Genomic DNA, 22,525 nt, shown 5'->3' on the forward strand with positions numbered 1-22,525 from the left:
GTTAGGTGTCCTTTTTTTTTTGTTTTATCCTTCTGGCCTGCCCGGGGAATTTTTACCCATTATGTGCTGGGACAACCTAACTACCGGTACTTAGGGGTGCTCACAACGGACAATGAGTGGCCGGGCCCAGGGTGGGAAGGGGGCAGAAAAGGAGGGTGGGGACAGTTTTTGGGCTGGCTTCTTCTTCAGTTTTCGGGGAAGGACGTTGGTGTGCTGGGTCACAGAGCTGCTGCGGTGGAGAGAAGGGAATTCGCCATCACCCAGGCGGAGCTGCTGCTTCTTCTCCTTCTCCCCTCTTTCTTGGCGGCCTCACACCCCCTGCCCTGCCGGGACGTGTGGCAGCCACCACTGCGGAGCTGCTGATACACCTCAGCCACCGGCCCAGGATCTCAGCTCATCCCTGCTGTTCCAGCCAACTGTTCCTCGGAGCCCAGGAGCACCGTGACTGCCCGCCCGAGGGGTTTGTGAAAACAAAGCCTCTCCTCCATCCCATCTCAGCTGAGAAGGCTGTCCCGGGGTCCCTGGTTCTGTGTTCTTGTTATTGCTGTAGTTATTGTTTGTTTGCCTGGTTATACTAGTAAAGAACTGTTATTCCTATCCCCAGATCTCTGCCTGAAAGCCCCTTGATTTCAAATTTATAATAATTCGGAGGGAGGGGGTCTACATTCTTTCATCCCAAGGGAGGCTCCTGCTCTCCCTAGCAGACACCTGTCTTCTAGAACCAAGACACACTGTAATCTTCCACGTCGACCTCGCTTCTCGTCCTTGACATGGACATCGGCAGTTTCACAACAGCCTCTGTGCCTTTGTGTTTTCCTGTTTCTAAGCATGCCTCGCGTTGGACAGGGAGAACTGGATGTGCATCCTTACCGACCGTGCACCTGGACACTCCGCAATCCCGTGGATGGTAGAGTAATTGCCCAAACTGTGTCTAATGCCCCTAGTTTCATTGTTCACATCAGTGAAATATTTAACACCGATGGAACAGGAATTGATCCAAGTCAGGGAAAACCTTTCACCTATGTTAATTGGGGAACATACTGGTGCCCTAGTGTCAACCCCGGTAAAAGCTATTGCACCTATCCTGGGTACAGGTTTTGTGGGTATTGGGGTTGTGAAACCATCATCACCAGTAACCAGTGGACACCAGCTAGGAGAGATAGTTTCCTAGACGTGGGTTTTTGGCCTAAAGGCTGCAAGTGGCCCATGTTCGGAAAAAGCGGTATGATCACTGCTAAAGGAAGCTGTTCCCACCTAAATGTAACAGTCCTGCAACCTCAGGACACCAGCTGGTCGCTAGGACAAAAGTGGTCAGTATTCCTTCATAGCTGGGATACAGATCCGAACACGATCGTTCAAATTATCAGAGCTTCACCACCGCACCACATTGCTCTCGGACCCAACAGAGTTGTAGCCCAACAATACAATCACATAAACAGCAATCCCACGCCTAGCCTCACTAGTGCCACATCAGCACTTCATGGTGCGCTCGAACTGACATCTCATGCCCTTTTTCATCGCATGCTAAATGCCGCATTTCTATTGTTAAATGCAACAAAGCCAGACTTTACCCATTCTTGTTGGCTTTGCTATGACGCCAACCCGCCCTTTTACGAAGGGGTAGCCCTTAACACCATGTTTAGTTACTCCAAAGCAAATAACCCCAAGAGATGCCTATGGAACACCCCTCGCAAGGGAATTACATTAGAGCAAGTTTCAGGCAAAGGTATTTGCATAGGCAACAGACAGGCAATACAACGCCATGAAGAAATTTGTGGCACTTCTGTGACTCTGGATAAGGCTGAGTCCTGGGTAATTCCAGCAACCTCGGGAATCTGGGCCTGTAGCTCCACAGGTATTACCCTGTGTATCTCCATCAAACACTTTGATGAAGCTAACAATTTTTGTGTCCAAGTGGTTGTTATCCCTAGGATCCTGTACTTTCCTGGAGATGAATTGCCTTACCACCAAGAGAGAGGTTTCCCACGCCAAAAGCGAGAACTCATTACCGCCGTCAGCCTCGTGGTGCTTTTGGGCCTATGAGCAACAGGCTCAGCGACAGGTGTCTCAGCACTAGTGACTCAAAACCAAGGTCCAGCCCAACTGCAAACTACAGTTGATGAGGACTTGCACAGAATCCAAGAGTCTATCTCCAACTTGGAACGATCCCTCAACTCCCTTGCTGAGGTCGTGCTGCAGAACAGACGAGGACTGGACATCTTACTCATGCACCAAGGAGGTCTGTGTGCTGCCTTAGATGAGAAGTGTTCCTTCTACGCCAATTATTCAGGGCCAATCAAGCAGTCCATGGCAGAGCTACAACAGAGACTTGAACAGCGTAGCTGACAACGCTCTCAACAGAACTGGTTTAACACAATGTTCAGCCAGTCCCCCTGGATTGTTACCCTCATATCCACGTTAGCAGGACCAGTTATTGTTGTTGTGCTTGTACTTATTTTGGTCCTTGTCTTCTTAATAAGTTAGCCCAGTTTATAAAAACCCATTTAGATAAAATTGACATTTTATATTTAGAACAAAGACAGTTAACCTAAGTTTGCATGATAGTTCGTACTAACACACCGCGGTTACGTTTAATGTTCATTACTAACAAGTTCACAGTTTGTTGTTAATTACATATTTAGTTATAAAGTTCTGTTCATGGAGATGATGTGGTTAGATAGGGAAAGCCGATCGGAAGGTCTTGCGATGTACGGGAAGATAGGGGCCCTGTTCTCCAAAGTTCTCTAACCCATAATAATATGGTAATGACGTAATCATAACTCGGTCATATAAAACCATGCACACTGGAAATAAACGCTCTTCACCATCCACCACATTGGTGTTCGTGTGTGATTAGCCCAACAGGCCTGTAAGTTAGCCATCGTGTCACTCACGAACCGGGTCGCTACGCCTCATCTGAGGCAACACCATTTGATGTTTTTTATTTTACCAGCTATATTCAGCAATGGGTATAAGTTTGGATGGAACAAGGTAAGTTTCCCAAGGTTACAGGGTCCTCTATGTGGGCTAGCAGGAATTCCATTCCATGCTCTATCTCCACAAATTAAGAATATTGAACTAGGTAATTGCTTTGGTGATCGTCCTGTGAGACTGCATCGTGAATAAAAAGCTTTACTTTTGATGTTAATAATGAGATCAACTACAGGGTTAACTGTAGCTCAGCGTTGCACCACTTTATTGGAGTGGCTTTTTGTTAGGGGTTCAAACATCATCCATCCACCTGAGGTATTGGTGGAGTTTAACAAATCCAATTCTTCTACCACAGGGGCCCTATGGTAACATTGAGAATTTCTATCATTTTTTCTTACCAACAGGCTTCATGTTGTCTTGACGTGAAGCCAACAGTGCGGTGGCACTCTCATAACATTGCTAATGGATTCAGTCGAGTCTCATTACTAACTAAACCTTTAAATGCTTGAGGATCCCATTCAGGGACACCTATGAGACAGGTGCAAAAAGGATCTCCAGGTGTGGCTAGGCTTAGACACATTGATTTTTGGCCTGGTAAGTGTGCCAGAGTGACCCATATGTTCTGTCGCTTTTGGATGTTAGTTAGCAGACAGTTGGAACTCTGCACAGTACGATTACCATAAGCAGTTTGTTCCATGCAAATGACACCATGCTTTCAGAATTACAGCTAAGGTTTTAAGGTTAAATGAACTTTCAAATATGCTCACTTTAACTCTTGAAGGGGGAATACTTATACTTTATACTAATATCTTTTCTAAACTTATCAATAACTTACAAAGAACAATTATCACACAAGCTAAACTCTTTATCTAAACTATTATCTAATGTGCTCTAGTATTTATGCAATCTAAGCGTGAAAGCAATTTGCTTAAAGGGTAAAATACAGTTACAATTTGCTTTTATATACATTTAGATGGAATCTCTATACTCTTCTAGATCTTCTATAAAACTCTTCTCACAAACAATGATTTAACGTGATTCAGTCTTGGAACACTCGCTGCTCTTGTGATGTCAGCTGGCAGCTGATCAGTGACTGACTGAAGGCATCAATGTTTGGATTGTTCTTCACATCCTTCTAAATCTTGAAACAGAGAACAACTGAAGAAAATTGGTACAGACACAACATCATGATAACAACATAAAATTTCTGTTGCCAAACTGTCTGTGTAGTTTTCAGACACAACTGTGTCCTGGCAGCTCCACTTCTGATCTTGTTTGGAGTACCAAGGTTGTGTGGTGACGTCTCCGTTCACTGGATCTCACATTTTCAGAGGTAGACAGCCTGGTCAGATGAATAGGTGACCTTTTTGAACTTGTTAACAAAACACAGACACTTCTTCCCTTGAAGTTAATGAATCATTTTGACTTAGCTGTGGCACACCCAATTGTAAATTTAGATTATATGATCTTTCTAAATTTCGATTTACATATTTCATTCTTGTGGTCCAAATCTCTAATGCACATATTACACTAATCAAATGCTTCTAGGGCATCAATTCCCCCCCCTTTTTTTTTAAAAAAAAAAAATGAGATGTACTTCCGTCATGTGCATCAATATTAACACAAAACCATATACACAATGACTAAAAACCTATAGCAGTTAAAAATCAATCAAATCATAAACATTATTAATAACATATGTAATATAGAACTACCATTAACCACTAAAACACTGTACCAGCATCTCATAGTCTGCAAACAAACAAAAAAAATCAGTGAAGGATTGGATAACCACCTCTGGAAATGATTCTCCAAGCCCACTTCAAAATTGATTCAGCTGTCATATTAATAGGGTCAAATTGCTGAGTCAAAAAGCGACTCAAATACTGATTTGGTACAGAAAACATCTGGATCTGTTGGCAAACATTCTATCCAGGTAAAGTCAAGGCTTGGCCAGGGCCTTAGGCTTTAAACTGGAAAGATGTCTCTTAAGTCATTTTCAAAACACGGTTCTCAATAGTAGCAGCTATGAGATGCTTACAGCACAGCAAACTGTTAAAATGCATTTGTACAGAGCAAATGATCAGAAGCCTTAGGTACCAGACCAATTAAACCATGCAGCAGTTGGTTTAATCTGAAGCCTCTCCCATGGCAGCCAGCCCTCAGCAATGATACATTTCTATTGAGAGTCCGCCAGCTATTTACCAGCCTTCACAGAAGTAAACGTGAATGCCATTTATTTCTATTATTAACACACCTTTTATAGGGTTCTACAGGGTCCACGGGCAAAGCAAGTTACTATTGGCTAACACACACAGGTTTACATTTTTTGTCCTACACACAAGGATATTGTTTTGTTTTACTCTCTCTTCTGCAAGAAGGTTTCAAGGACTTTAGCCTTTAATATCAATACTTATTTCAAAGACTGGTTTCTGCAGACAGGCCTTTACAAATATATAAAATATATCAATACATTTCCTTGAAATTCTGGAAACACTGAAAAATAATAAAGCAATAAAAAACAAAAACTGCAGAGATTGCAACAAACAATAGAACTCTTGATGAAACCAAGGGTGTCACAGACTGCATTCACTTCTATCCACAAGCAGATGTTCATCAGCATTCTGTCACAGCCGTTTCAGTTGTTGTCATCTTTATCTCTCCAGGAAAATAACTATACTTTGCAGTTTAAACAAGTGTCTCCAATAAAACATGAAACCATTTAAATTAAACAATATTTAAACCTGGTAAAAATTAATTATAACAAAAGGAAATAACAAAACCTTAAAAGAATATCCAAGTTATAAAACTTAACTTAAAAACATTCAAATTTAAACATAATACAACTTAACTTTGCTTAATTCTATTAACACAAAATCTCTATCAAATAAAAGCATGACTTAATCTTACTCTATTATTATAAAAAGGCAGCTGAAAGTTTGATATATACCTTTTGAACACAGTATAACAGTAATACGGATTCACTATAAAAAATATAAAAATGTAACAAATACATCACAATTTTATGACATCTGGCTTTGAGAATAACTGACAATAACTGACAATGTTACTAAAAGTACTTATCCATAACAGGAATTTGCCTAGTATATGCTTAAGTTGGTCAGGATTTTTAAAGTGCAGTTTTAATAGAGAAAAACCACAGCACAGGATTTGGCAAGTTGCCACTCAGCTTTTGTAGCACTTTCCAAAAACATCAAATCTAACTTTTAATTAAAATCCGAAGTTCAAATTGATATATATGCTGTTATACATGTCTTTTATATCAAAAGGACTCACATTAAAATTACCTTATTAAAATTGTAAAAAAAACAAGCAAATGGGTAATATATGGTAACCTTAACTTTGTCTTGTGCAGTAAAGATCTCCTAGCTAATTACTTTTTTTAAAACCATAAATATCTTTTGTAGATAACATTAATTGGAAGCTTGTTTCATTAGTAGCTGTAAATCATTCAATATTTTAACATTAACTTTTAAAACTAATTATTGCAAGGTAACTTTTACTTCTGTTAATATTCACCTTAAATATTTTTTAAAAAGGGGCTCTTTGAACTTTCAAAGAATCACAATAAATTCTTTAGTAAAACTCTAAAAAAACTGCAACTACATAAAGTCATAATTACTTAAAATACACTATTAACTCTGAAAGGATATATAAAAACATTTAAAAAACCAAGGAACTATGACTTTTTAACAAACTGGGTACTATCCCAGTGCCTCTTGTTGGAGAGGGAGCAGTGGGGGTGAACTTCCCACTTTGCGGCTGCTCGGCTGCTCTTATCTTTCTTCACATTCCTCCACATACTCTCGCAGAGGGGAAAAACGGAGAGAAAAAAACCAAAAAACTCACAAAGTTAACTTGAATAAATGCAGATCTTTCCCTCAGTATTTCTCTCGTTGTTCACAGATAGAGGGAAAAGGGCACGATTTTACAAAAACAGGCGATGTGACACGAAAAGCCTCGGAGGGCCAGGTGGTAACAACGGAGATCATTGCAACTTATTAACTTTTAATTACAGTGATGAATTTCAAACTAGGTATCATATAGTTAGCAATTTTTTGACTATTTTGTGTCCCTTTGAAGCTGTTTGAGCCACCTGTTTCTGATCAGCTGTTTCTGTAATTGCTGATATTTGCCCAGCGTGGCCTTGGAGCTGTTTCTGCACTGCCTCTGCCTTGGGGGTGCCTTTGTTCTCTGCGCACACTTCAACGCTTTCCTCCTACGCCTCCCTGGTTCTGGTGGGAACCAATCTAAATCTGGACTCTCTTCTTCCAGGGGAGTAAAGCTGGGACTTGAATCAGATTGTGGTGTTGAAAGTGTCTCCAAAGGTGGAGCAGATAGTTCAGGACGCATCACATCCTGCTGTCGCTGAACAGATTCTGTTCGTTGTTTCGGCGTTTGCTGCAGGGCTGCTTTCTCTTGATGACGCTGAGCTCCACTTCTTCTTAATGACTGCTCAATTGAGAATATGAGCATGTAGGTGTTGCACAAGTTTCTCTATTTGCTGTTGCCACCCTAATTGATCTTTTTTCGATGCATCATTATAATTTCCTCATTCTTCTCCTGCCGGTGGTTGCCTGTCTGCTGAATGCATTGACACGCCGTGGGGGGAGAGGGACGTCCTGCAGCTTTCCCCAGTGAACAGTAGAAGGGGACTGGCAATCTGGGGCTCTGATTTCTGATGATGTGTGAGGCACCACCTGCCTGGGGCTGGTGCCGTCTCCTTTTGGAGACGCCCCTTTTCCAGATCCGTATTTGGTGGATTAACTTCTGGCTTGGTCTCCGCTGACGTGGTCCTGCCTGCCCCGGCACACTCCTGAGCTTTTAAAAGTTCCGAGAGTGAGCCACATCGCTACTCCGTGAGCAGGCAGAACGTGCCCAACCCCAGAGAAAGCACCCAGACGGCTGATTTTCTCCATGATTGCTTTTTTCTACAACAAATCTCCTATGTCTTTCTGTTCTTCCGCTGCAAAAGGCAGCAGCGGGACCTGGGGGCGCCCGTACCTATTATCCCTAGCCCATAAAACGAGATTTCCAAGGTCCATATCCTTGACTGCTTCGTTTCATTTAACGATAATGTTTAGAAGCAGTTTGTGCTGCTGCAAACCCATCCATTCTTTGTGACCACGGGTGGGGGAAGGGTCACGACCCCTCCTCACCTCTTCTGCCCTCGGTCTCCCCCAGCAGCCTGCCTCCATTCCGCGTCTCCCTGCCCGCAGGCTCGCCTACCCGGCACCGATCCGCATCCGCGTCTTCCCACGCATGGATCCGCTCCACCGGCTCTACCACTGAATCCCCTCTGCCCACAGGGGGTCCCTGTTCGGGCACCAGGTATTGAGGAACCGCCAGACTATTCAGCCGAGTCTTCACAGAAGTATGGCGAGCGTCGTTTATTTCTATCTCTAGCACACTTTTATAGGGTCCCACAGGGTCTGCGGGCTTAGCAAGCTACTACTGGCTAATACATATGGTTTACATTCTTTCCCCAATACACAAGGCTATTGTTTTCCTTTCATTCTTGCTGCTTCAGGAGAGTTTCAAAGACACTATCTTTAATATCATCGCTTATACCAAAGGCTGGCTTGTGCAGACAGGCTTTTACTAAAATATGCTTTTACTCTGTTAAAATGTTTTACTCCGCAGCTTCCCTCCCAGATTCCCACCAAAACCATGGAATTACAGCATTATGGGCATTGAGAATATGGAATCCTCCAGTTGCCCTCCCAAATTCCCATGGAATAACAGCATTCTGGGCATTGGGAATTTCAGATCCTCCAGTACTGCTGTTCAAAATGCTCGCTCGCGGTGAGAGACTTCTCCAGGGTCAAGCTGTTCAGGTATAAGCAATTTATTGTAAGGGCAAAGAGAGGGAGAGACCCGTGTCTGCCACCAGCCTCGGCGTCCGCGTGGCCCCTGGGGGAGGGGAGAGAGTGCGGGGGGAGAGGGAGAAAAGAGGTTAGAGATGAGGAAGGAGGGAACAAGAGCAACAGAGGGAGAGCGGGGAAAAACAGGGAGGCTTAGGAGAGAGGGGAAGGACAAGAGAGGGGTAAGAGGGGGAAAGAGGGAAAAACAAGAGGGAGAGAGCAGGGAAAGCTAGAGAGGGGTAAGAGCAGGGAAGGGCTAAGAGAGGGGGAAAGGCTAAGAGGTGAGGAAAGGGGTAAGAGCTAAGAGGGAGGTAGGAGCAGGGAAAGCAAGAGCTGAGAGTAGGGGAAGGCTATGAGAGAAGAGCTAAGAGTAGGGAAGGAACTAAGAGCTGAGAGAGGGGTAGGAACTAAGAGAGGGGTAGGAACTAAAAGAGGGGTAGGAATATAAGAGAGAGGTAAGAATAAAGAGAGCGAAGTTCTTGTTACAATCCAATGTATCTTTTTCTATAGTGAATATTCTAATTCCCAGTAACCAATCACTACGAGATACACCCACTAAAGAATTTGCATACAGCCTCTGAGCATCCCCATATTAACATACAGTGTTGCATTTTAAACTCTAAAAGCTTTACAAGTTCTTTCATTGCTTCTTGACCTTTGGACACTGTTTTATCAACCAGGGATTCTCCTTTAGCTGGCTAGGCTATTGTTCTTTGGTTATACAGTAACAAGTACTCAGCTTCATGACTTAGAGCAGGCTTTCATTTCTACTTCGATTCTAGGCTTCATATTTTCAGAATCTTCTGCCAAACAATCACATTCATAAGGTTTCCCTGTTTCATCCTCCCCAACACTCCAGCTCCCCTCCAAAATTCCAATATCATAACAGCATTCCAGGCATTGGGAATTTCATATCCTCCAGTTGCTGAACCAAATTCCAATGGAATAAAAGCATTCTGGGCATCAGGAATTTGAAAAATGGCACAGTTATTGCTACAGAGCAGTCAAGTACTTGACGGCATTGGATACTACAGGTGGGAAGGAAAACTGGGAATGGCTCAAGTGGCTGTGGAATCTCTGCCAAGCTCAACATCATGTCTGGACAACTCTACAACTTAGGAACACACAAAAAACATGGAAACATCAAGGCACTCAGCCACACATTGGAAACCGTGTAACCGGGTTTTTCTGTTTATTTTTTATATTTTCAAGAGATTTTTCCCTTTTAAAATCATTTTTCCTCCTTTTTTCAGTTTTTTTTTTCTTTCCCCCTCTTTTTTTTTTTCTTTTTTAAATCTAAACCCTTTTCATTTTTAATCAGAAAAATTACAGACAACTCAAAGGCAAAAAAATGAGAACTCCAAGAAACCACAATAGTTTTCTTCTCCAGAATAACACATGGCAAAATAATATATTTTAAATAGTAAAATAAAGTACCAAAATTTAGTCCCTAGAAAAGCTATAAAGAAGAAATATTCAGAATATTGACAAGCTACTAATATTGTTGTTGATGATGCTATTATTGTTATTTCTTCCTTTTATTTTTTTTGTGGGAATATTTTTAATGGAATAAGAAAGTGAAAAATAAGCCAATTTTTTTTTACTGCCTTTTTTCTTATTTCTTTAATCTACTCAGGGTGTCCTATGATTCTGTTTGATAGCAAAAAGAGCACTAGACAAATGAAGCTTTATAACAAATAGCCAGTTCCCTATGGCAGCAGACAGAGGCAGTCAAGGTCAAGGAGCATTTTTGAGCATGGTGTCCTGGGGTGACTTTATGATACTGGTATCCCCAATCATCTGGTTTATGTTATATATTAAGTTCTGCACCTTTAAGACTGGCTTTGAGAGCAAGAGAGGGGGAAGAAGCAGCGCGCAGTGTGTTAAGGAAAACATCACTCCCACACATCCCGCTCCTGGACTGTGGTGTCTGCAGCACGGACAGACAGCGGAACAGAGCTTCTCTCTGGCTTTTAGTTAGTTTTAGCTAGCTGAGGCAGAGGAGTTCCCTGGACCTTTGGTTTTTTTTCCAATTTTCTTGGATCTGTGCAAACCTGCTCTGGACTGAACACCCAGGCAAACCCCGGGAGCTCACGCCTTTGGCCCACCGGGGCCTGGGCTTCGGCACTTTTCCAGCGCCGGAGGGACTGATAAGAACCTGAGCGAGCCAAGCTACACCACATGAAAAAAGACTTTTCTTCCTAGACTTACCATCCCATCGAACAGCAAGAGGTTTTATTATTTAATATTACTCAATTTCTGTTAAATAAACAGCTTTTTCCACTTCTCTCCACGGATTTTTTTTCCTTTTCCCGGACCCGTTGGTGGGGAGGGGCATTTCCCTGTGGAGATCCCCATTTGGAGTTTTCCTTCCTGATTTGCCCTAAACTAGGACACATGGTTTTATCCCCACAAGGAATAAAATCCTTCCTGGTTGTAACCAATCTATTTGGAACGCTGCACATGGTTCACCATCTGGGCTGGGAAAAACCAGGAAAATCCTGGATTGCACACCTGAGGGAGGGGTCTGTTAATCCTGACTCATCCCAGGAACTTCTGCTCCTCAGTCAGGGAAGGATGGATTAGGGAATTCTCCGGTCCAGGAGCACCTATGGCACCTCCCGAAAAACCGTTTCCTTGCTTTCCCAGTTCCAGAAACTGAATTATTGGATTATTTTCCATCAGGAAATTGGGTTCTTCCCAGCATCCTAGCCCTCAGCTCTGAGAAATGGAATTGTAGAAGATTCTCAAAGCCTGACTGAAAGCTCACATAGTCTTGTACATTTGTATGCAAACTCTGAGATAAGGTTTGCTGACTTAGCTAGGCCATGGAGTAGAGAAGACCTCGAAGAGAACGAGATTGAATGGGAAACGAGTTTCAAACAATGGCCTTGCAAACAGACCAGACATTTTGGAGAATCCAAACTGGGAAAGATGCATTGTATCAAGATCACATGGGGTCAAATCAGAGGTGATTGGTGTTAGAAGTATTAGCAGCATTATACAGCAAAAGATAATAGGCTGAAAAACATCAGGTATTGTAACCAGGAAGTAAGTTGGCTTCTGATGTCATGATGGCGTTGAATGGAACGTCTTAAATAACTGTCATGGAGTTACTGTACCTTTAAGGGAGTTGGAGTTGCTGGGAAGTGCTTGGAGTCTTTTCTCCTGACCAATTATCAGTCATTGCTGGGAACTGACAGCAGTTTAGGCCATTGAAAAGTGGGATCAACTTGTGAACCCTACCTTAAAGTGTAAAAGCAGAGTTCTCTGGGTTCTCTTTGTTTCCTGGCTGTGGAAGGTGGCGGAGCTCCAGGCCTCCCGTTCCCTGCCCAGGCCATGCAGCCAGGCGGGGATGGGGCCGGGCCTGCCCCGTCTCCCGGCCGGGAGATGGGGGGGCCTGGGGAAGGTTTTCCTCGGGCCCGGGCTGGGCCGGTCTCTGGTTCGACTGCAGGTTTTGCTGTAACTACATTCACTAGAAACTGCCCAGTGAAGAAAGAGAGAGGCCCTGGACTTGCAGCGGGTTAGAGCAGCGACCACACTCTCCAGAACAGCCATGAGGAACCTTCCATCGCAGACGGCTCCAGCTCCTGTTCAGCAGAGATCCTCGAACCATCTACAAAAGCCTGGGCAAGATTTTAACTCTTTCATTACCCAGATGAGACTTGCGGATTAATCTTTTTATCCAGAGAGAGAGAGAGAGAGTGATCAACATGAAAAGAGGCTTTATAAACTACCAGTGACAGGAAAGAAAAGAAGCTTCAGGAAAGGTAGAGAATTAAGAAGATGCTTTAATTAAGCTGAAATATCTCCCTGTTAAAAGTATGGAAATGGACAATGAAGTCCTGAAAAGAACTCCTTTAATTCATGATACAGGATCTAGAAAAGAATAGTGTTCAAAGTGTAAATTTGAGTAAAGAGTAATTATAGTATAGTGAAGTGCTGGGAGATTTGAAGCCTTGAGAGGCAATGAAAAAACTGTTGGGAGATTTGAAGCCTTGAGAGGCAATGAGAAAACTGTTTTCTGGTGAAGCTCACAGAAACAGATGAAGAAGACTTTTTTGCCTTTGAATAACTTATCCTTAAAAATGCTATCTCAAGACTCATGGCCCATACACACTTCAGAGTGATGTGAAAATGGGAGGAGTGAACTCTAATAATAGCAGCTCTGAGCAGCTAACATTAGGGCAATAGAAAACTATAAAAAAAATAGTTTTCTTGTGAGAAACTCCATAAATTAACAGGAAGAAACTTCTGTTTCTCTATAAAGACTGGTGAAAAGACTAGCAAGAATGGGGACTGTTTTAACCATCAAAGTTCCAGAGTTTTTGTCTCTGTTGTCATGTGAACGGGGAAGTGGTGGGTAGATAGGGGATGGAAGGGTTTTTCTGGAGGTTTATTCTGGTGTTCTTGTTGTTGTAGTTTGTCAATAAACTTTCTTTTTTTTTCCCTTTTAAGTTGTATGCCTGTTTTGCTCTTGTTCTAATCCATATCTCACAGCAAGAAGTAAGTAATTTTCTTAGTTATTGGTTTAAAACCACGACAATAACTTCCCCTTCCATGAGACTGATAATGGAATCAAATCTTTCCAAGTACCTCTCAGTTACCACATCTCTGTACAGCTGGGATCTTCCAGCCATCGGTATTCTGGTAATTCCGCTGATCCCTGTTCAGGATGTGATTGAGAAGGTTGGAATATCCTGAAAAGGGGGATTTGTGGCTTCTTCCTTGCAATCCTGAGATCTCCAGTGCTGGCGCATGCCAGCATTCTCAACCCCCTCATCTGAGGGGCCCCTGCTCCAGTCTGGAGCTTTGGGGAAGTACCAGAGAAGCTGGGTGTCAGGAACAAGGCAGATGCTGGGGGTTGCTTATGGAGCTGGATCAAGAGGCACTGTTGCACTCCTTCTCCCCGATGGGACCCCTCTGTCCCACCCCCTGTGGTGAGAGCCTGCTCTTCTCAGGGCATAGGCCGCGGAGGGGGTCCTGGAGTGAATACAACATGGACTCAAACTATCTAGACACAGAAGGCTCAAACTTGCTGGAATAATCCCGGGTTTATTGTCTGTCGTCCATCCAAGGCAAGAGAGAGACCAAAATGCTCTGGGTCTTACCTCTTATACCAAGGGGCAGGGGTGATTAGGGGATGCAGGGAGGTCACAGCCAATGGGAAGGGGGAAGGGAAAGAAGGTTTTCAGGTAGGAACTCCCATTACACAAACCAGAGGTGAGTTTTACCCTTGGGAGCTACCAAGATTTTTAGATGCACTACAACAAGGCACCTGGAAGCTCTCAGCAACGCAGGCAGCAACACACCGGAACAAGGACACAGATGGCGCTTCCTGGCTTGGGACAGAGGTTGTGCCTTCAGCACAACCACCACAGGCCAAGGGCTTGTAGCCACTTTCCCTGCACCACTGCACGCCTGGGCAGCTTGCCGAGCACAAGCACCCTTTTCACCCTCTTCCCCTATGCCCTGTACACCGTGCACAGCAAAAGAAAAGTCTTGGGAGTCTGTGTATTGTAACATATCCTATATTTCTATACTACAGAGAAATTAAAAAAGTAAAAGAACAATATCTAAGAAAAGCAAAATGCCTGCCAGCTCATGTGGCCCCAGCAGACAGATCCTGCTGGATCAGTTCCCGCCAGAGCTGCAGCAGCAGAGGCAGCTGAGGCTCGATAGACGAGGCCGTGCTCTCCATGCCCTGCGAAGCTCATCTCGCAGCCTCTGGAACATGGAGATTGGAGCGGGGTCTCCTGCCATCAGCAGGTGAAATGTCTGGAGAGCAAGGCTTCTGATCTCCAGGCTGACGTCATTCTGCATAACTGCAAGGGCTGGAAGAGAGACGAACAGAGCCACAGTCAGATCCCAGTCCTACGAGGGCCCACGGAGAGCCCCCTGCCAGGGCCATCCCAGCCGGCTCTTGCCATGGACAGCAGGGAGCAGGGAGCAGGGATCAGCCCGAAGCTGCTGGCCACGAATGCCCCACGTGCCCCTGAAGTCTCGCTGTGCTCTGCCCACGCTGCCCCTCATCCGCACATTGAGCAGAGCCCTCCGCAGCCAGGCCAGGGATTGCAGCTCCCCCCGCCAGCCCTGCTGACAGCCCGCTGCCCTCACTCACATTCGTAGACCTGCAGCTCTTCCTTCTGCCCCATCAGGAGCCGCCCGGCAATCCCTGGGAACACAGAGCCTGTCAGGGCCCCAGCAGCACAGCTCCCTGCCAGCGGCGCTGCCAGCCCTGGGGCCACAAGCCCTCCCGCCCCGGCAGGGCTCAGCCCCAGCCCTTGCCGCATCCTGACTCAGCCCAAGGGCACGGCTGCCAGAGGCCGGCGGCAGCAGCCCCGAGGGCAGCCGGGGCTCCAGGGCGCCGGGCCCGGGTGCCGCTGCCGGGACAGCAGCAGCCGGGGCCGGGGCCGAGCTGCGGCGGGGCGGGGAGGGAGCCCGGGCTCGTGGCTCACCCATGAACCTGATGGCCGCTGCTCGCAGGGGCTCCTGTGGGTTCTGCAGGTACGGCAGGGCCTGGTGCAGGTACTCGGCCGCTCGGCTCTCGTCCTGTGCCAGCTGCAGAGAGCGGCAGGAGGGAAGGGTTGGCGCGGACTCTGCCCCTCGGCCGGGCGCTGCCTGCGGCCAGCCCGGGCCTCCCATGCCCGCCCAGCCCTGAAGCACCGGGCAGCAGCCGCTGGCGCCGGGCTCTGGAGGGGGCAGAGGGCCGGCTGCTGCCCGGAGAGCCGCGGTGCCGGCCCGCCCCGCAGCCCAAGTGGCTCGGGGCTCCATCGGCAGCCGGCTCGGGGCCACAGGAGCCTGGAGAAGAAGCCGTGTGGCCCCGGCTGCGGCACTGGGCAGGGGCCCAGCTGCCAGCCCCATGCACCGAGCGCCGGGGACAGGGGGGCTTCTCCAGGCTGAGGCTGGGCCTTCCAGGCCGTCCTTACCAGGACCTCAGCGAACTTCCACAGCTGCTTATCCTTCACAGGATTTGCAAGATCTCTCCTCTTCAGGACCTTGGCCATGCTAAGCAGTGCTCTCTGAGAGGCCTGGAAAGCAGCAGAGAACCTCAGATGGCCCCACAAGCCAGGGCACAGGAGGCGCATTCGTGTGCCAAGGCCTGCAGGAGGCAGCCGAGCCCCCTCCCCGGGTGACAGCAGCAGCCCGGGAGTCCTCACCTCAGCCACCTGCTGGTTCTCATCGTGGCAGTGGAAGAAGAGTGGCAGCAGGCTCTGGTGCACGTGTGACTTCAGGGCCTCTTTTTCCTTTTCCACGCGAACAGTCACCAATGTTCGGAAGAGCAAGATGGACACCAGCTGCACCTGGCTATTATCCTATATGAAAGGAGGAGAAAAAAACCTCAGCCCTGTCGGCACGGGGCTCAGCAGAGCACAGGCCTGCAAATCCCCAGGGCATCAAGTGTCCAGGCAGCAGCCAGTGGCCTCGGCTGGGGGCACAGAGCCTTACGTAGTCAAAGAGTGGCAGGAGCGCCTCAGCCAGCTGCAGGGCAATGGGGCTGGGTATCAGCTTCTTCGTCTCCAAGACTATAAAGCTGAGCACCATGACTGTCATCCGAACTCTTTCTCCATCTGCATCCTGCAGGAGCTCCACAAGCCTTTCCGTCAGGCTCCACATTTTTTCAGTCTGTGCAGAACAGAAGTCTATGAAACGCCACCCTGCTGCTGCCACGGGGTCAAGAGGCCAAAGGTCTGTCCCAGAGCACTCAGGCAGCTGAAGCGGGAGGCAGGAGAGCTGGCAGCAGCTGCCTTTTTGCCCAAAGCCCAGCCAAACCCATGTGACTGCATTCCCCAGTGCAGCTTCTGCCACTGCCCACTTCTCACCACTGAGGGTTCGTCAGTAAGCTGAAGTAGAGCCCTGAGTGCCAGGTGACGCCTCTCTTTGCACTCGCTTTGCAGGTGCATTGACAAGATCTCCAGGAGTCTGTTAGCACCACGTTCAGTCAAGTCCAGGCGCGCCAGGACCTGAAAGGCACCGGGCAGTGACCGGGGAGCGAGCCGGCAGGAGCATGGAACCACACAGGGCTGGGCCCAGGCGGCAGCCCAGGGCATGGGCACCGTCCCAGGCAGCTGCAGCTATGAGAGGGCCGAGAGGTGGCAGACAGCTCTGCAGGGAGGCAGTTCTGGCCATGGGGCTCACCTCCACAAGGAATGCCAGGGCAGGCAGATCCCAGCGTGCCTCCTGTGTGCTGAGTAGCCGGAGCAGGTAGCGAACGATGCGGAAACACAAGCGTCTGGAGACACAGGATATCTCCCTGGCAGGTGAAAAAGTAACAAAGCCTGTGGGTAAGGGACATCTCCCAGGACTGATTCCTAGAGTTCTGGTGTTTGATCAGCATCCTGCAAGGGGACCTGAGCCCTTGGGGAGGTGGCTCCATGTGGGAGCCTTCCTCTCCCAACCTTTTCCAGTCTCCTTAGCTGTCCCTCGGTGACGAGGCCCTCTGGCCCACGACAATGGGGACTGTGTGGGGCAACCTCAGCACGGGGCACAAATGCCAGAGGCAATGGGGAGAAGGGGTCTCACCTGGCCAGGAGACCCACAGCATGATGGTGGGTGTCAGCGCAGAGCAGCGTGTCCCAGCCACACTTGCGTTCCATTGACAACACCACTTGCTCACGATGCATTCGGCAGAGTAGAGACTTCAGGGCTCGCACTGCAAACCTGTGTGCACAGCAAAGCCCAGGTCACGCTGGGAGCACTGGCTCCTGCCCTGCGGACATGGCAGGAACGGGAGGAGTGGGATGGAGCACCTGTTGGGGCTGATGGCAAGGCCGTGTTGCTCCTGGCATGCCTTCCAGAAGGTATCAACCTCCTGTGGCATCTCCAAAGTGCTGAAGAACACTTGGAAGAGCAGATGGACTAAGACGCGAGGAAAATACGCCTTCACTACCCGTGGGACACAGGGCACCTGAAGGAACTTCCACATCACCACTGTTGCCTGCAGAGGACAAAGCACCCAGGGATAGTGCCCAGTGCCAAGGTATCTGTGTGGCAGGGCCTGAGCGTGGCAGGGAAGGCCAGGGGAAAGCCTTGGGGAGCTCCATGCCTGGTGCCCCTGAAGCTGCCCCTAGGCCAGGTTTCAGCCCAGCGCCTGAGGCAGGGAGATGCAGTGGGGGAAGGAGGAAACGGAGCTGCTGAAGAGGCTGTCGGCCATGGGGTGAGCAAAGGCCTATTCCAGAAACTCACAGCCAGGGCAAAGACACCCGTGTTGTCCCCATCGGAGGTGCACGTGCTGTGCTCTGGCCAGGTTCTCAGCACATCGAGGAGTATCTGTACTACTGGCTCCACAGTCCTGCTCGAGCACATGATGGTCTTCCACATGGTCATTGCAGCTCTGTGGGGTGACAGCTCTGTCTCACGGGGGTCTCAGACACATCCCCGTGGCCTGGGCAGCAGTGGCGGGAGGAGCTGAGCTGGCTGCCAGCAGCAGCACCCAGGTGAGCCAGCCCTGCAGGGACAGGGCCCTGAGGGGGCATGGCATGGCAGCAGGCTTGGGGGCCGATGTAGCAGGGCTGGGAAAGGTCCCAGGTACACAGGACCCTGGAACTCTCTGTTGCTCAGACACCTGGGCAGGGCTGTGCAGGCTGATGGGCTGGGGAGCCCTGAGCCCTCTGGGCAAGTGGGCCCCTTACCTGTCACACGTTGGGGCCACACGCAGGAGAGCAATGACCACGTCAGTGGGCTGTGCCTCGGTCAGATCCAGCAGGGTCCTGCCCAGCCTGGAGTCAGCAGACTCATTGGCCATGAGCCACTGGTGGATGTACCTCACCACGGCAGGCACCTGGAGAAGGCACAAGGGGAGACTCGGAAAGCTGCCAGAGGGAGTCAGGAATGTCCCCAGCATCTCCAGAGAAGTGCTTCCCTTGTCACCACGCTGCAATGGCCTCAAAAGCTTAGAGTGATCAGTAGGCGTGGCTTGGGAGGCCAAGCGATCCCTGGAGAATCAACCTCTGGCCACAGGCTGCTTACTTGCTCTGGAATGGAAACACCCTCCTCCAAAATGAATTCCAGCATGGCAGCACTGGTGTCGCTGGTGTAGACGTCACCATCTTCCATGGACCCAGTGCCCATGACGCTGTTCTCTTCCTGCCAAATGTGCTTGATGAATTTGCATGTTGGGTAGGAGAAGGAAGGGTGGGAAGAGAGGGATATTGCATGGAGTGTTCCAAGCATGGTGCTGGGCTGAGCCGTGCCAGCAGGCCCAGCCCAGTTGGGGATGGCTGCAGGTACCTGTGCAGGTGTTCTGCGGAAGAGGCCACAGGCAAGGTCCTGCTCTTGTGTCTGGTCCATGGCTGAATCTGGCAAAGAGCGAGAGCGGCCAGAGCTGAGGGGCTGTAGGAGTGGCTGAAGAACGCTGCCCAGCCCTGTGATCCCCAGGCAGGGACAGCCCCAGGGAACTGAGCACAGCCACTGCTTGGAGGCAAGCCCCAGCTTCTCTCCTATCCTTTCTGAGGGCATGTCCCCAGGGGATGGGATTGGATGGGATGGGACCAAGCTGTCTGCAGGCACCAGCCCTGTGGTCCAGCTCTGCAACTCACCCTCCTCCAGTGGCTGGAACTGCTGCACCTCTTCAATCTCTACTTCTGGGGCAGCTCCAGGGCCTTCTTCCTCTTCCTCGTCCTCCTCCTCCACCCAGGCCAGCTTGGGCACTCTCGGGGGTCGCTGCTCCAGATCTCCAACACTCTCCCATCCTTTCCATCAGAACAGCACCAGGGGATGGCATGGCATGCAATGGGATGGGGCTAAGCTGGCAACAGGCACTAGCCCTAAGGCCGAGCTCTGCAACTCACCCTCCTCCAGCGGCTGGAACTCCTGCACCTCTTCCGTCTCTACATCTGGGGCAGCTCCAGGGCCTTCTTCTTCCTCCTTCTCCTCCTCCTCCACCCAGGCCAGCTTGGGAATTCTTGGGGGTCGCTGCTCCATGGCAGTGCCTGGATTTATCGTACTTGCAAGAGAGATGCCTCAGAAAAGCTCTGAGGCAGCAAGTCCTGCAGTCGTGCCTGGAAGGCACCTGCAAGCCTCAAGTCCCGGCAAGACTGCAGGACAGCAAGTCCTGCACTCGGGTCTTGAGGGCTCCTGCCACAAGGACAGGAGGCTCCTCGTCAAGGATTGTGCCCTGGTCTCAAGGGCAGTGACTGCAGGGATGGGCGATGCCTCAGAAAAGCTCTGAGGCAGCAAGACCTGCAGTCGTGCCTGGAAGGCACCTGCAAGCCTCAAGTTCTGTCAAGACTGCAGAACAGCAAGTCCTGCACTCGGGTCTTGAGGGCTCCTGCCACAAGGACAGGAGGCTCCTCGTCAAGGATTGTGCCCTGGTCTCAAGGGCAGTGACTGCAGGGATGGGCGATGCCTCGGAAAAGCACCGGCTCACCAGGTCCCACAGTCTGCCCTCGAGGGCACCTTAAGAAAAGAAGCCTCGGCAAGGCCACAGGTCACCAAGTCCTGTGGTCTGGCCTCGAGGTCACCTGCAAGAATGACGGCTCAGAGAAGCTCCGGGTCAGACACAAACGAGTGCGCTGTGCGGGGGCTCCTCACAGCACCGCTCTGGCGCGTCCTGTCCCGTCGCGTGCACCGAGCACTGTGGCGTGGACCTGTCGCTGTGGCCAGCTCCTCTGTCACCACGTGTCACAAAGGGCCCTCTGACACCCTGTCCCTTTCCATCCCACGCTGACCATGTCACAAAGGGCCCTTGCAAACACTGCCACGTGCCCTAGTTCTCCCCCCATCCCCCATCCCCCCTCAAAGTGGCCTCGGTTGGAAGGAATCTCTTGCCCAAAGTGTCAAAGACAGTGTTGCGGCAATTGTTTAAGTTTAGTTGTTGTTGGAAGTTTGTCAGTTCTATGGTTCACTCTTCTGCTCCCTCCTGTTCATCCAAAGTTGGTTTGCCCCTAGGAGTTGTATCCTCCCCTGATCTGCCCTTCATTGTAAAGCCAGCTCCTTATTCCCAAGCCTTCCCTGCCTGTCACCACAACCCTGCCCCTACCCCTTGTCCATCATTGTAAAGCCTGCCCTTTGTTCTGGATCCTTCCCTGTCAACCCCCTAAGCCTCGAGGCCTCATTGGCCTGCATGACCGGTCCTCTATTCCCCCTCATCCCTGATGGTTCCTGCATTGGAACGCCCTCCCTTCGCTACTTCCTCCTGGATTCCCCATTGGCTGTTTGTTTGTACCCGAGCACAAGGCTCAAAGCTTCTGCCTTTGGCACTGATAAACCAAGGTAGTTCCACACACCTGACGTGGCTGCTGGTGTGTTTCTCTGAGCTAGCCTGGGCTCCGGCAGAACTGCGTCAAGCGTTTGCTGCTGGTTTGAGGCGTTCCTAAATATCCCCGACGGGATATTTAGGAACGCCTCAAACCAGCAGCAAACGCTGCCCTGCTCTGCAGGCTCAGGGCAGCAGAAGGAGCCCCCAGGGCTGCCGACGCAGCCGCAGCAGGAAGGGCACGGGGCCTTGCACAGAAGCTGGCACGGCCTCCTTGGGACACGGCCCGGCTGGTGGCCATCCTAAACCTGCCCAGGGTGTGACACAGACAAGGAACGTGTGGGCCAGGCCACGAATGCTGCTCTGAGCCCTGCGCCACTGGAGTTTCCAGTGTCCTTCTTTCTTACAAGACGCACATTGCTTCAGCCCCAACTTAGTCTGAGGCTGGTTTGAACTTCCTCCGCCTCTGGTATTTTTGCCCCTGTCTCATCCATGCTCATGTCCCCTGCCCTGGTGCTGATCCAGAGCTACCCCTATGGCTGTAATGAGTTCTTTTCGTCTCTATTACTGTACACCTGCTATGCTTTTTTTCATGAATGCCTTGAAGTCCCTATTTACAGGCTCTTCTGGCTTCTGAAGTCTCTGTCCGATATCTGGGCTGGATTTCCCTAACATCAGGGATACTAACTGCTGCTTTCCCACGTCTGGTAAGGGATCTAGGGCTGTCTATTAACACACAGCTGCTCAGAGCCTGTCCACAAAGTCAGTGGCTGACTCATGCTGTCCCTGTTTAAAATTATTACTGATCAATTTATTGCTTTCAAAACGGCATTTTTTATTTTAAATTTGACCATTTCTCTGTGGCAGCAGACAGAGGTGGTCAAGGTGGCACAACCTTCCCAGGGAAGCGTCTCCTGTGGCACTTCCCCCGGGCACCCTGGCACACTTGCCTTGCCCCCATGATTCAGCTGCGAGCCCTTCAAAGGGCTTTTGGAATGGCTGCTGTTCCTTGGGTGCCACCAAGGAAAAGAGACAGGAGGTGCCGTGTGGGGTTCCAAGGAGGTCTTTATTCTTCTCTCCCAAAGGGTTCCCGAGACGAGAAGTGCCCTTGGCTCAGTAAGAGCAGGGATTATATAGGAAAAGCAGGGGGTGGGGTGAAGCTACAGGGACAATGGTCTGTGGATTCTGGGGCGGAACAAGGGGGAAGGGACAACAGGGTACAAATAATATGCATACAGGGGGAAGGACATGTTAGGCACCACTTAACATGTCCCTGTAACAGCAAAGGCTCTCCATTGAGACCTTGCCCTTTGAGGGAGAGCAGCTGGTAAAAGCCTGGAGGCTCTCCCTCCAGGGGAGAGTGGCTACAGGATCAGTCAGTTTGTCAGCCTCCAGAACTGTTTCCTCTTTTTTAATTGAAAAAAGCCTCCCCAACAGCCTTTTTGCCAAAATGTAAAAAACATGAAAACATTAGTTAAACAATAAAAATAACCAAAAGAATCCACAAAACATT

At 49.1% G+C, this 22,525-nt stretch overlaps 1 protein-coding gene across 4 annotated transcripts in view; it reads right to left on the reverse strand.

The window, feature by feature from the left end:
- The window catches only part of LOC147652103 (maestro heat-like repeat-containing protein family member 7), a 63,043-nt gene extending 42,096 nt beyond the window's left edge, over nt 1–20,947 (reverse strand). For 2 of the 4 annotated variants that reach the window (XM_086898918.1, XM_086898917.1), the window contains exons 1-2: nt 19,607–20,395; nt 19,355–19,507 (exon numbers count right to left, since the gene is read on the reverse strand). In XM_086898918.1, coding sequence (XP_086755044.1) covers nt 19,355–19,507; nt 19,607–19,739 — 286 coding nt within the window. In that variant the 5' untranslated portion in view covers nt 19,740–20,395. Of the gene's footprint in view, nt 1–14,331; nt 14,651–14,937; nt 14,992–15,274; nt 15,378–15,745; nt 15,848–15,976; nt 16,133–16,265; nt 16,443–16,639; nt 16,781–16,955; nt 17,071–17,339; nt 17,478–17,566; nt 17,755–18,002; nt 18,151–18,448; nt 18,598–18,785; nt 18,903–19,046; nt 19,115–19,354; nt 19,508–19,606 lie in introns of those variants that run through there. The other 2 variants (XM_086898921.1, XM_086898920.1) reach the window with 2 other exon arrangements.
- Between the last annotated feature and the right edge of the window lie 1,578 nt (nt 20,948–22,525).

Source organism: Cyanistes caeruleus, chromosome 7 (assembly GCF_971803275.1).
Source record: "Cyanistes caeruleus chromosome 7, bCyaCae1.hap1.1, whole genome shotgun sequence".
NCBI lineage: Eukaryota > Metazoa > Chordata > Aves > Passeriformes > Paridae > Cyanistes > Cyanistes caeruleus.